Genomic DNA, 13,121 nt, shown 5'->3' on the forward strand with positions numbered 1-13,121 from the left:
GATGGCTAGCCAGGTACTGGCCATGGGGGAAGGCAGAGCCAGGAAGACCACCCCCAAACCCCTCAAGATCAGGACCTAAGGGAAGTATGGCACCTCTTTGTCCACCCAAAATAACTCAGTCCCTAAAGTATACAATTGGCAAATAAACAGGAACACGATGGCCGGAGTAGATGGGCATTTCAGTAAGTCTCAGCTAGCTGTTCTGTCCCTCTGCCTTTGGGCTAGGCCACAGGTCCACAGATGGTGCTCACAACGCCAAATAAGATCCACAACAGGGAGGGCTGGAGGATTTGTCACAGTCTCACTGAATACAGTGAAGTCCCTCCCACGTGCTGTAGTTTTCTTATGTCAAATAGCAGAAGCTCCGAGCCTTACCAAAAGAAAATAAAAGTTCTTCATGGACTGGTTGCTACTGCAGCGTCTAACCTGGAGGCAGGCCATCTGACTGGAGTCAGATGGAGGAAGGATGAGGGAGAAAAACCTTTCTAAATTGCTAGCCTCTCATTCCAAGAAGGGAAAGGTAGGGGGGGATTATATCACTGCAGCTGCCCCTCAGAGAGAGATAGGGCCCTTGTCTAAGACCTCTGGTCTGGCTGAAGTTCTTTCAGTTGTGAAACCTTCCCAAATCCACAGGACATTCCCCCCTGAGGCCTCTGATGGCCTCCCACCACTGACAACACCCAGGGGCCACTGTCCATCCTGCCTGACCCTGGAGAGCCTCTGGACACCTGCCACATCCTCCGCCTTGCCATGGAGACCAGGGCCGGCACCTGCCCTGAGCCGAGGGGGGTCTGAGTGGAGTAGCGGGCCAGACAGTCAGCTTGCAGGCTCCCATGCCATCTGTGTACAACACCCATTCTTCGCTGGCTCCACAGTCTGCATGACCATCTGAGACGTGCCCTTCCTCATCCTCTGTGGCCCAGAGATGTGTCAGAGGGTGAGGTCCCCAATCGACTGCTCACTTCTCTCCTCTCCCCTTCAAGCCGCTCCCTCAGCTGCTGCAGGGTCTGCTCCTTCGCGGCATTCAGGGCAGCCCGCTCGCTCTTCTCCGTGGCCTCCATCTCTCCCCTGAGCTGCTCCAGCACCTGTCTGTTTTTCTGTTCCAAGCTGGCCTTCTCAGCCTTCTGTTGAGACTCCAGTTCTTCTCTCAGCCTCTGCAGGGAAGCCTCTTGCTCAGCCCTAGGCAGACAGAATGGAACAGGGATGGGTCTATGCACCCTGGGGTGGCCCACAGGACTAAGCAGCTCACAGTACACACTCACCTGATTTGGCCCTCATCTGCTTCTGCCCTGGACTGGACCTGGGCTCGGAGTTGCACTAGTCTCTGGTTTTCCTCCTCTCTCATCTGAGCCTCCTCATCCTCAGTGGCCCTCTGCAGCTGCTCTTTCAGGGAACTGAGATAAAAAAGCAAGATAAGTCTGTCAGACGGACCACAAAGGTGTATCCTGTCCTGTGTCTAATCTCTGGTTCTCAGCCTCCAACAGCCCTGTAGACTGTCTAGGAAGCTTCTTTTTTTTGAGTTGGCATCTCACTCCATCGCCCAGACTGGAGTGCAGTGGCATGCTCACAGCCACCCCAGCGTCGACCTTCTGGGCTCTGGTGATCCTTCCGCCTCAGCCTTCCAAGTAGCCAGAACTATAGGAGCATGCTACCATACCTGGCTAATTTTTTATTTATTTATTTATTGTAGAGACAAGGTCTCACCGAGTTGCCTGGGTTGTTCTTGAAACCGCGGGCTCAGGCAATCCATTCGCCTCAGTCTCCCAAAGTGCTGGGATTACAGGCTGAGCCACTGAGCCCGGCCAGGAAGCTTCTTAAACCTGAAAGACGAGTCTAACTTCAGCTATGGGTCCATGCTGCTGCCCTGTAAAGCCTCCCAGGGTCACGAGGGAGCCATGAACTCCCCTCTGCCCTGGGAAATAAACTGCAGGCTGCAGGGCCCCAGTAGAGCACTTCTTGGAAGGCTCTCTCTGACCACAGGTCCACCTAAGCACAGCATCCACTGAAGGACAGACACAGTCCCCAACTCGCCTGGCTCCACGTTCTTTCACTTTCCACCCTACAGACTCTGACGTAGGCACATCAGACATGTCATCATCCCTAAATCCTGCCACGCTCTTGTTCCTTGGCCTTTGTTCATGCTAGTTCCTCTGCCCAGAATTCCCTTTCCTATCTGACAAACCCATATCCATCATTCAACACCCGGCTCCCTCCTCTCAGAAAGTCTTTTCAACTTCCTCCAAGTTCAATGCACTTTTCTGTTCCCATCACACTTTATATGTGGACTTTCTTTTTATCCATGCTTCTCTGCAGCATGTATCAGATGGCATCATCATTAATTATTTGTATCTCTGTTTTCCTTGCATGTCTTGAATTTTTTCCAAAGAATCTTGTCTTAAAATCTATTATATCCCACATATCAAATATATTAGCTGACATAAGGTAGGTGCCCAATAAATATGTGTTGAATTTGAACAGCATCATCCAGGCCCAAACTATAAGCAAGCCCTGACTTAATAAATAAGATGTCTTATTTACAGACCAAAGTCAGTGACCATTTCATCCTAAGCCGACACTCCTGCTTATATAAGCCACATCCTTTTTTGGTAACTCCCCACACAACCCCACATGACCATGAGGTGTGTGTTGTGCACGTAGGGAATTCAAGCCTAAGTAAAACAGGATTCAGAAGATAATTTCTTTGAAAAGCTTCTAAAGCTAATTCTAAAACCAAAAAATATTTAGGATCATTTTCTATTTCAAGCTATCAATGCCACTGCTCTCTTCTATTATTATTATTTTTTTAAACCGAGTTATATAAAAATATTTCTTTCTAGATTCCCCAGAAACCCCTTCTCTTTGTATGGCTAAATATTACACACAGCAACACAATATGAGAGCTGGCAGAGACTTTGGAGGGTAAGTCCAATCTCTTCATTATACAACTAAATAATCTAAGGACCAGCCTGCCTGCCTTCTCATTAAGAAATAATTGTTACAAGATCAGTTATGGCTTCCAGAGAGGAGGATGGTCTACCTCTCAGAAAGCCTTTGCAGTGGCTCATGCCTGTAATCCCAGTACTTTGGGAGGCTGAGGCAGGAGGATGCTTGAGCCCAGGAGTTCAAGACCAGCCTGGGCAACCCAGTGAAACCTCATCTCTACAAAAAATTAAAAAATTAGATGAGTGTGACAGCATGTGTCCTAGCTACTTGGGAGGCTGAGGTGAGAAGACTGCCTGAGCCCAGGAGGTTGAGGCTGCAGTGAGCCATGATCATGTTACTGTACTCCTGCCTAGACAACAGAGTAAGACCATACTTTAAAAAGAGCAACTGGCCAGGCTCAGTGTCTCAGCCTGTAATCCCAGTGCTTTGGGAGGCCAAGGTGAGTGGATTGCCTGAGCCCATGGGTTCGAGACCCGCCTGGGCAACTTGGTGAGATCTCATCTCTACAATAAATCAAAAATTAGCCAGGTGTGGTAGCGCGCACCTATAGTTCCAGCTACTTGGAAGGCTGAGGCGGAAGGATCGCCGGAGCCCAGCAGATCAAGGCTACGGTGGCCGGAAGCGGCCACTGCACTCAGTCTGGGTGATAGAGTGAGACTCCAACTCAAAAAAAAAAAAAAGCAACTACCATGTTGTAGGCCCTGAACTTTTGGCATGCTTGTCCTCATCACACCTAAAGGGCTTAGAAGGCCCCTCTGGGAGAGGGCTGGAAAGCACAGTCAGTCAAGCCTAGGGTATCCAGGAAGAGGGGAGGAGCAGGATGGTTGGCAGGGAGATACCACCAGGATTTCCTCCAACGAACAGCTACGTCTTAAGGTTAGCTGAGTCACATCCTATTGGGTGGGCTCCTGCCCCACTCTTTAGCTGGTGGAAGAGGAAGATGCTGTGGGGAGGTCTGTTCTTCGGGATGCTCCCTGGCAGAGGACTCAAAGGGTGTGATGTAAGGACAGACCCTGGGTCAGCAGATCCTGCAATGAGCTAATGAGAGAGACTGCCTTGACTCTCCCAGCACTTGTATGTTGGTATTCTGTTTTATTTTCTCTAAATTAAGCATAAATGTTTTATATATACTTTGCTGTGTATGATCTAAAAATAATAATTCTCTACCACTCTTGGATGTTCTGTCCAAGATGACAAGATTTAGCCTTTAGTTAAACTGCCAAGTAAATGAAATACGTTCACACCTTTTTGTAGTACCTTTCCCATCCTGGGACTGTGACAGATGGCTCATTACCATCTCAATATCCATTCTCTTTCTCTTCCTCACTAACAAAATCCTGGTTTTATTCTAACAGCTAAAGCGGCTAGCAAAAGGACTGCATTTCCCAGTCTCCTTTGCAACTAGTGGTAACCAATGATATATAAACAGAAACTACTGGGTAAGTTTCCAGGAGTGGTCTTGGTGGCACCATGGGCATCCCGGGGGTCTCTGGGGAAGAGGGTATCCCTCGCTCCCCATGCCCCTGCAAGGTCCTGGGGAGCAAGACTAAGGGGAAAGCCAGGACCTGAGAGACTTCTCTTTCTGCTGGTGAAGCTGGAAGATCTCCTGCTCCTCCTCTTGCCGTAGCTTCTCTCGCAATTGCTGCATCCTCTCCTGCTTTGACTCCAGCAGCAGCCTGTGGTCCTGCTCGAGTTCTTGGGCCACTGCCTCTTCCACAGACTTTAGTGCAGCCTCTGAGAGCTGCTTTGTCACAAGCTCTGTGGATCGCCTGCCATGGGAAGGGAACAACATATCACTAGTTTTAATGTCCACCCACCTTTTGGCATCAAGGTTCACAAGCATACAGAACATCACATACAGAATTCTAACGGAGGGCCCATGATCAGGAGTCATATATGCAAATCAGATCACCCAAGGGCAGGCAGTAAGACACAGTCAACATTTGCTTTATAGGACAAGTGCCACTGTGGCTGTCTAAGGTCCCAAGAGCCTAGGGAGAAAGGCAGCCCATAGTAGGTTCTCAGCAGGCTGGGTAGGTATGGCCCAAAGTCAACACGTGAAGCTGTGGCTTGAGAGCTAGCAGCAGCAGGGAGAGAGTGATGCTCCGTCCCTAAAGGACTCTTTCCCAGAATGGCTCATGGCCCTGCACGACCTCCCCGCTAGGGATCTGCCTGGTACTTGAGGCTCGTGCCAGCAATCTGGGCACAAGCCCCAGAGACTGCTCTCTGCCTTCCAGAGTAGAGGCCAACATACACGAGCCCTTGGGAGAAATAGCAGCATGTTTCCTAGCCCTGAGGCCTACAACCGTCCATGGAGGCCCAGGAATAGGAAACTCCCCTCTCGCACCACCAGAGGAGCCAGGAGGAGATGCTTCCCTAAGCCAAAACTGTGAGCAAGAACAGGAGTGCCCTGGTCCCTACCTTCCCACGGCATGTTTTCATCTGCTTAGAGTTAATTCAGTGTTTGGAAATGAGCATAAAAAACTCAGAGCTAACCAGGATACATAGATGGGTGGAAAGATAGGGAACGATGGTATTGGTTAAAAAGATGTCTATAAAGTGATAAAAACTGCTATTTTGCTTGTTTTCTGGTTCTTGAAGAAAACACCCAAAGAGAAACTCAGAACATGCTGAGCAACGAAAGCATAAGCAGGACGAAGCACCTCACCTCTCAGAGTGATTTTTCTAAAGGCCAAAACCTGTCTGCATTTCCAAGCCCCTCGAGCTTACATTAGAAATTGGTCTCATCACACAGCCACAGCCCTCCTCATGCAGTGCTCAGGCTGGTGCAAGGCTGGCACAGTGGCTCAGTCGACCTCAGTGGGAAGGCATGGGCATGACCCAAATCAAAGACAGCTGGGTGAGAGTCAACTGGGGAGCCAGTCCTCCCTGCTGGGGGCTCAGAACCCCATCTCCCTCCAGCTTGAACACCATAGCAAATGGAAGGCAGCGGGCGGGATCAGATGAGAACAGCAGAGGAAAAAAAGAATTCAGGAATCCCACTGCAGCCCCTTGAGACCAGAAAGAAAGGAATACAGAAGAGCTACTGAGGTCTCTTAATTACAGTAAGACCTTTCCTTTCTTCTTCCCTAAAATCATAAATTGAGCAAGAAAAAGCCTTGAGTTATGCCTTCAATTCTCTTCTGCTCCCAACTCCATCTCCTCCCTGTTTCCAAAGCCTTGCTTCCTCTCAGTCCCCTGGCGCAGGCCAACTGATACAGATGTAAGAGACGTGGTTGCCACCTCCTCTGAGAATCCTGCCCTCAAAAGAGCCTCCTCCTGCAGCTCTCCGCCTCATCAACCCTCCAACTCATTCCAACCTTGGCTGAAAACATCTTTTTTCCCTGAGATGGTACCTTTTAATGTCTCGCTCTCCTGTGGACTGCAGAGCTATGTGGAGCCCTAGGGACAGATGCTGTGGGAAGATGGGGCCTGCATGGTGGCGTGTGCCCAGGTTACATGCACCAGTGAGCTGGCTTGCACACTTGGCATGCAGGCAAGCAGGGCTGTTTTTCAATAGACCTCTTTTCCTCACCCAGTTTTAAAGGTCTAGTATCCTAAACACCTAGCTCAGGTCCAAAGCAGAACACAATGCTGGAAAGATCCATGAGGCGATTGGGAAGTGGAAGGCTTTGGAAGAAGAGGCAGCTCTGGTTTCTAAGCCAGCTCCTCGGCTATCAGAATCACTGAGACCCAGTTTCCAACAGTGAGTGCCAAAGGAAAGGCTCTGTAGGACATAAACACCCCAGGCTGGCCACCAAATAGCTCAAAGCCATGTGAAGGAGAGCAGAAGGGAAGGCAGGGAAGGAGGGAGGGAGGGAGGGAGGAGAGGGTGGATGGAAGGAGGGAGGAATGGCATCCAGGAACATTCTAAAATGAGTGTACTGCCACTAAAGCTGGGACAGTCATTGGAGACCTTGTCCCTCTCATCTTCACCTGGTGGTTTTAATTCATTCACCCTCTTTTCTGCAAATCCTCATGAAAGACACTGGGATGACGAAAAGAAGGATGTTCCTGCTTCCCAGCCCCAGTCTCTGACCACAAGCACGCACAATGAGTGGCATGTGCTGCTTCCTGGCCCTGCCAGCTCCCCTGAGCCTTCTCTGCCCCTACCCCTCAGATTCAGCTTGACTACATCTCTGCAAGCTGACAGACACAGAATCACTCCCCACCCAACCCAGAAAACCAATCTATTCCTAATGCAGCTCTAAAGATTATTAACAGGGAAGTTATGGGGCCTGAAAAGACTCAGGAAAGGAACAGAAGGCATTTCCTGGGGGTATGGTGTAAATTGAAAGCGCATGGTCAAGGAAAGTGTCTCTGAGACCCCAGCAGGAGCAACCTCACGGGAATCAGGGGAGAAACGGCAAGTCAGGAGATTAATCAGCCAAGGCAGCCGGGAGGGGCCGGGGAGTCGAGGCCCCAGCCTGAGGGCTTACTGCCCAGACTTCCCTCCAGAGGGCCTGGGAAGACACCCCTCTGACCTCTGTTCACATTTTCCTCTCTCTAACCACACCTGCCTCCTGTCCTCATAGAAAGCATCCTGATCTGGCTGCCCACAGCTACCAAGGAGACGGGAAAGGTACCTAATTTGTCCGGTCAGTTTTCATTGCAGGATATTTTGCCATCTGAAAAACGTGGCTACCTCTTCCCTAAATCATCCCTGCAATGTTACGGTGACGACATGAGACTGTGAGCTCATGTCCCCGCCAGCTCTCGGTGACACTTCCCACGAGTAATCAGTGCATGAACCAGTCTCTGCTCAACAGTCTGCCCCAAATCCTTGTTCTTGGCTCTGTTCACAGAGGGAAAATGTACAAATGCAGGCACCTTTCTCCATGCAGAGAAAAAGAACAAGGGTTGCAGGTTAAAAGTGAGTGGTGTAGAGCTCAAATGACTAGAGTCTAGTCCTAATGCTGCCACTGACTAGCAATGTGATCTTGAGCAAATTCCTTCACCTCTTTGAGCCCCAATTTATTCATCTGAAAAAACAGTGGGGGGGGGAGGTGAGAATGGGAGGAGAAAAGGGAAATGATTTCTAAATTTTAGAAATGCTTGGTGTAAGGCTGGGCACGGTGGCTCAAGCCTGTAATCCTAGCACTTCGGGAGGCTGAGGTGAGGGGATTCCCTGAGCCCACGGGATCAAGAACAGCCTGGGACCTCTCAGCTGATCTCAAGGAACCCTAGGCAACTTGGTGAGACCTCATCTCTACAATAAATCAAAACATTAGCCGGGCGTGGTAGCACGCACCTGTAGTTCCAGCTACTTGAAAGGCTGAGGCAGAAGGATTGCCTGAGCCCAGCAGATCAATGCTGGGGTGGCCATGAGTGTGCCACTGCATGCCAGCCTGGGTGAAGGGGTAAGAATCCAACTCAAAAAAAAAAAAAAAATGCTAGGTGGAACAACATACGTGAATCATAAAAATATGTTGAGCTTTAAACCTAGACACAAAAAGATATATCCTGTACACTGTGTAGTTCCACTTATACAAAGGCAGAGAACTAGAAAAACAAATCTATGGGCTAGAAGTCAGAACAATGGAGCCCCAGGCTGGTGGCTTGAGAGGGACATGAGGAAACCTCAAAGGATGTCAATGGACCATGTCTGATCTGAGTGTCAGTTATGTGGTATGCACAGATGTAAACACACATTGAACTGTACAAGCCAGATCTGTGTCCCTCAGTGTAGATAAATACCTCAACACAAATTTTTAAAGAGAAAAAGAGTGCTTGGTGGGATGATTTAGCAGGTTTCTGCTAATGAGGCAGGAGGTACCCCCTTGTCCACCCTTCTACCTCAAGTCCTGACCAGAAGTCCCGGGGACTTAACCTAACCCCAGGACCGATGATGGCTGGGTGGGGTTCTCAAGGTTGTACACAAAGCACCAAGGATACACTAAATCTCCCCTGCCCTCTACCCAATGGGCCAGAGCCAGCATCCCTTCCCACCACTCAAGAGTGATCAGGTATTTAAGCAATCCACACACAGAGGGGCACAGGACAGACATATAAAACTGGCCCTTACACCTCTGGAGAGATCGGCGGGGTGAGGCTGGCCACCACCTTCTCCTTGGGCTCCTCTGCCTCTTCCTGCCCAGGGCCCAGCTCCTCGGCCTGGGAGCACTGCTCCTTGCCCCTCTCGAGGGTGGCAGGTGGGCTTGGGACCTGCTCCCTTGACGGCAATAAGGAAGCAACTGTGTTAAAGCCAGTAGGAAGGCAAGAGGCTCAGAATGTACCCCACTAGGGTCAGGCAGCTATGCTGGGGACAAGAGACATAGACCCAACACAGTTTCCCTACCTGGGATCTCAAACCTCCCTCCCACACCTCCCACCCCCGCCTCTGCCTGAGTTGTTTACACTGAAGACCAAAACTCCCACCCCAAGTGGAAAACAGGATGGTCACAGCACCCAAGGAGAAGCTCCACACACAGCAGGTATTCTGTGGATGCTGCAGACTGAACATCACTACAGCTTGGCTCAGTTCCCCAGTGTCCTGTCCCAACTCAATGAATTCCAAGGCCAGCATCTTTCTCCAGCTTGCAGGACTGAAGAACTAGCAAATGTCCACCAGGCTTTGGACCAGGCTGGGACGCAAAGGTCCTCTCAGCTGATCTCAGGGAGCCCTGGGCTCTGCACCTCCCTCTCCCTGGGCCAGCATACAACAGGGTTCTGGTTGGGTTTGCTGAATGTCTAGAAGTGGGACAACCACCGAAAGGGGAGTACTGGTAGGGAAGGACTAAGAAAAATGGTTCTCCTGGAAGTAATGGAGCAGCCAGGGTGGCAGCAGTCTCTGCCCTGACCCCTGGTAGGGAGGCAGATGGAACAGAAGAGACCACTCTTTGTTTAGGAGTTCCTAAGTTCCCAGTCAAGCATGGTAGCTCATGCCTGTAATCCCAGAACTTTGGAAGGCTGAGGCAGGAGGACTGCTTGAGCCCAGGAGTTTGAGGCCAGCCTGGGCAACATAGTGAAAAAATAAAAAAACTAGCTGGGTGTGGTGGTGTGCACCTGAAGTACCAGCTACTTGGGAGGCTGAGGTGGAAGGATCACCTGAGCCCAGGAGGTCGGGGCTTGTGGTGAGCTGTGATTGTGCCACTGCACTCCAGCCTGGGTAAAAGAGTAAGACCCCAACTCAAAAAAAAAAAAAGTTTCTAATCAGACTGTGCCCAAAATTTCTGGTGTAGACTGAGGAATAGGAAGAAGCAGATTTCCTCACCCCCGGCTCCCATGGGACATTAGGCAAAGCCTCTGCTGCCACGGCTGCCTAGGCAGCAACACGCCCTGGTTCTCCCCTCTGTCTCCGCCCACCCATCCCTGTATCTCTCAGCACCAGCATACACACCCACTACATGCAGAGGAGCGCCACTGCCTAGGGGTGCTTCCGCTCAGCCTTACCTTTGGGGGGAAGTTGGTGGGCTGGGGCTGGGGCTAGCCACGGAGGCCTCCCCAGGCTCCACTGCCTCCTTCTGCTCAGGCTGCCTGTCAGGGGCCTGCAGAGGCCCTTCTTCAGTGGCCTGGCTGTGAAGGGGTCTTTGGAGCCGCCCCCTGTGCAGAAGTGGAGGAGATAAGCTGGTCAAGCCATGCAGGGCAGCTGTCAGGCCTTCCATTTGGAGAGCAGGAAGAGAACCAGGAAGTGTGGTATGTGGACCTAAGTCAACCTGTCCCCAAGGCCGGGCCCAGTCCCTGCACCCCACCCGTGGAGACCCGCTCACATGCAGGAAGGCCTGCCTCCCGAGCACTCCTTTGGTCTGGACTACAGTCAGGTTCCCTAGGTCCCTGTGCTGCATTTGCTTGGTCCAGGAGTGAGAGTCAGACACACTCACAAGTGTGCCCATCCCCAGGTTCACCCTCACCAGGGCCAGGGAGGACTGGAAGAACTGAGTGGAAAATGGGGAGAGAAAGAGAAGCCAAATTCAAGTGGTCAGACTATAGAAGACGCATGAAGCTGTCTCTGATAGCTTTTTCAGGTCGAGAAGAGGAATGAGCACTCTTTCTCCCCTTCCAAGGTGGCAGCCCTTATCCCAGGGCTCAGGCCTGAGAAGCTGGGTGCCCAATCTCACACACATGCACAGAGCTAGCTGAAGCCATTTCTGATGGGGCAGGGCCTCACCTCAGAGCTCTGAGTTGCAGTACCAACCCTCCAGCATGGCTGCCCCCAACCTCCAGAAGGTTACTTGTTACTTCAGCCCTGGTCTGTGACTAGGCACACACATTGGCTTAATCAACCCAATCCAATAAAGAGGACAGAGCCCTGGCCCCAAAATGGTGCACAGAGTCCTGCCAAATACACTCAGCGACACTTCACATTCCCATCTGGGCACAGAGTCAGAGGGTTTGCCCATACACACACACACACACACACACACACACACACACACACACACACATTGTGGGAATATGCACATACACACACAGGCACACACACACACATAAACCTTGCAAGGCCATTCAGCCAGTTCATCTCCTGCCTTTAGGCAGGAGCACACTGAGCCATGCTGACCACCAAAGCCAGGAATTCTACCCAAGTCCACAGCACCCTGCAGGCACACCACACTTCAGGTTCCTAGGGACAGCCTTCCATGCACTGTACCTCTCCAAGCCTTGGGACTGCTTGCTCTGCAGCTCATCTTGGCTGGACTGGCTGTCATCCTTGTCTTCTCTTCCTAAGCCCTGGGTCTGTAGGCAAGAAGCAGCAAAAAAATATGTATGGGAGGGACCTGCACTTGGGTACCTCCTCCCTCCTGCTGACTCTCACGCTTAGGAGAAAGCCCCGGGAGGTGGCTCTCCAAAGGATGGAGACCATACAGGACACAGGACAGAAGTCCTGTCTATGGTATGATGAAGTTTCCCGAGTTCTAGCTAAGCACCAGGACCACAGCTGAGCTGTTCCCTGGGCGGCCTTGCTGGCCTGGGGAGGACAAGGCAGATGGGAAGCCACTGTATGCTGATTCAAAAGCCAAAGAATGAAGAGAACACACAACAAAAAGGAAATCCCACCTCCTGCTGCCGGAAGCCTGCATTGCCAATTGCAGAGAGAAAGCAGAGATATCCATGAATACAAATCCACAGAGGAGCGGATTAGCAGTGCCAGTGATGTACAAGGGTGCTGAAATTAAGTGGGCAGAACTAAGGCAGAAGACTAACACATTAGAAAGGAAGAGTCCTGGAGAGATGGCATCTTGGTGGAATAAGAAAGAGCGATGGCCCAGATGAAAAAGGTACTCCCCGGTGCCTGGGAAGGAAGACAAAGTGCTCCTTTGCTCTATTCCAGGTACCCCTGAGCACACAGGTCCCCATCAACAGATAATGATGACCCTTTCCCAGTCAGAAACTACATCATTTATCAAAAAAAAAAAAAAAAACCCAAATTACCATTTTAAAGTTAAGGTGTCTAGGCAAATTGAGCAAGCTGGTTAAAAAAGAAAAAAAAAGGCCAGGCTCAGTGGCTCAGCCTGTAACCCCAGCGCTTTGGGAGGCCGAGGTGAGTGGATTGCCTGAGCCCGCAGGTTCGAGACCAGCCATGGCAACTTGGCGAGACCTCATCTCTACGATAAAATTAAAAATTAACCAGGCGTGGTAGCATGCACCTGTAGTTCTGGCTACTTGGAAAGCTGAGGCGGAAGGATCACCAGAACCCAGTAGGTCGACGCTGGAGTGGCCATGAGCATGCCATTGCACTCCAGCTGGAGAGACGGAGTGAGACTCCAACTCAAAAAAAGAAAAAGAAAAAAAGGGAACTATTCCTGGTAGTTTCTAATATTTCTGGTAGGGGTTTGTTCAGTAGTGTAGTTGCCCCTGTGTTCCAGCACTTTCTACCTGGGAAGTCTGTCTCCTCCACTGTAACATGGGATAGAAAACCACCGTTCACAAGGTTCCTGGTAAGGATTGAATTAGCTCATAGACACAAAGTTCAACTCCTGGCCCAGAGAAGGTATGCCACATACATCAGCTCCTCTTCCCACATTCCTCTCCCTCTCTCTGAGCCTAAGGTGAAAAAAAAAGAAAAGGTTCTGCCAGTGCCAGTCCCCATCCTAGGACGTGCACTCCTTCTGTCACAGCGCCAGGAGCCCCGTCTGTTCTGGGACGCAGGGTCAACAGGAGAGATGGGGCAGAAGACAGCTCACTCTGTCTTCCCCAGTGGGGTCCCTAGCCCTGTGCCCACAGCCCCCCACACCTCTCCA

At 50.9% G+C, this 13,121-nt stretch overlaps 1 protein-coding gene across 1 annotated transcript in view; it reads right to left on the bottom strand.

Moving 5' to 3' along the window:
* The window catches only part of CEP164 (centrosomal protein 164), a 73,786-nt gene that overhangs the window by 10,666 nt on the left and 49,999 nt on the right, over window positions 1-13,121 (bottom strand). Inside the window, exons 11-16 of the mRNA XM_008053649.1 lie at window positions 11,531-11,616; window positions 10,336-10,485; window positions 8,969-9,115; window positions 4,509-4,712; window positions 1,263-1,394; window positions 963-1,179 (exon numbers count right to left, since the gene is read on the bottom strand). Of these exons, the coding sequence (XP_008051840.1) occupies window positions 963-1,179; window positions 1,263-1,394; window positions 4,509-4,712; window positions 8,969-9,115; window positions 10,336-10,485; window positions 11,531-11,616 (936 nt within the window). The remainder of the gene's footprint in view (window positions 1-962; window positions 1,180-1,262; window positions 1,395-4,508; window positions 4,713-8,968; window positions 9,116-10,335; window positions 10,486-11,530; window positions 11,617-13,121) is intronic.

This window comes from Carlito syrichta, unplaced genomic scaffold (genome assembly GCF_000164805.1).
Source record: "Carlito syrichta isolate Samal-C Ts95f unplaced genomic scaffold, Tarsius_syrichta-2.0.1 Scaffold288347, whole genome shotgun sequence".
NCBI classification, from domain to species: Eukaryota; Metazoa; Chordata; class Mammalia; order Primates; family Tarsiidae; genus Carlito; species Carlito syrichta.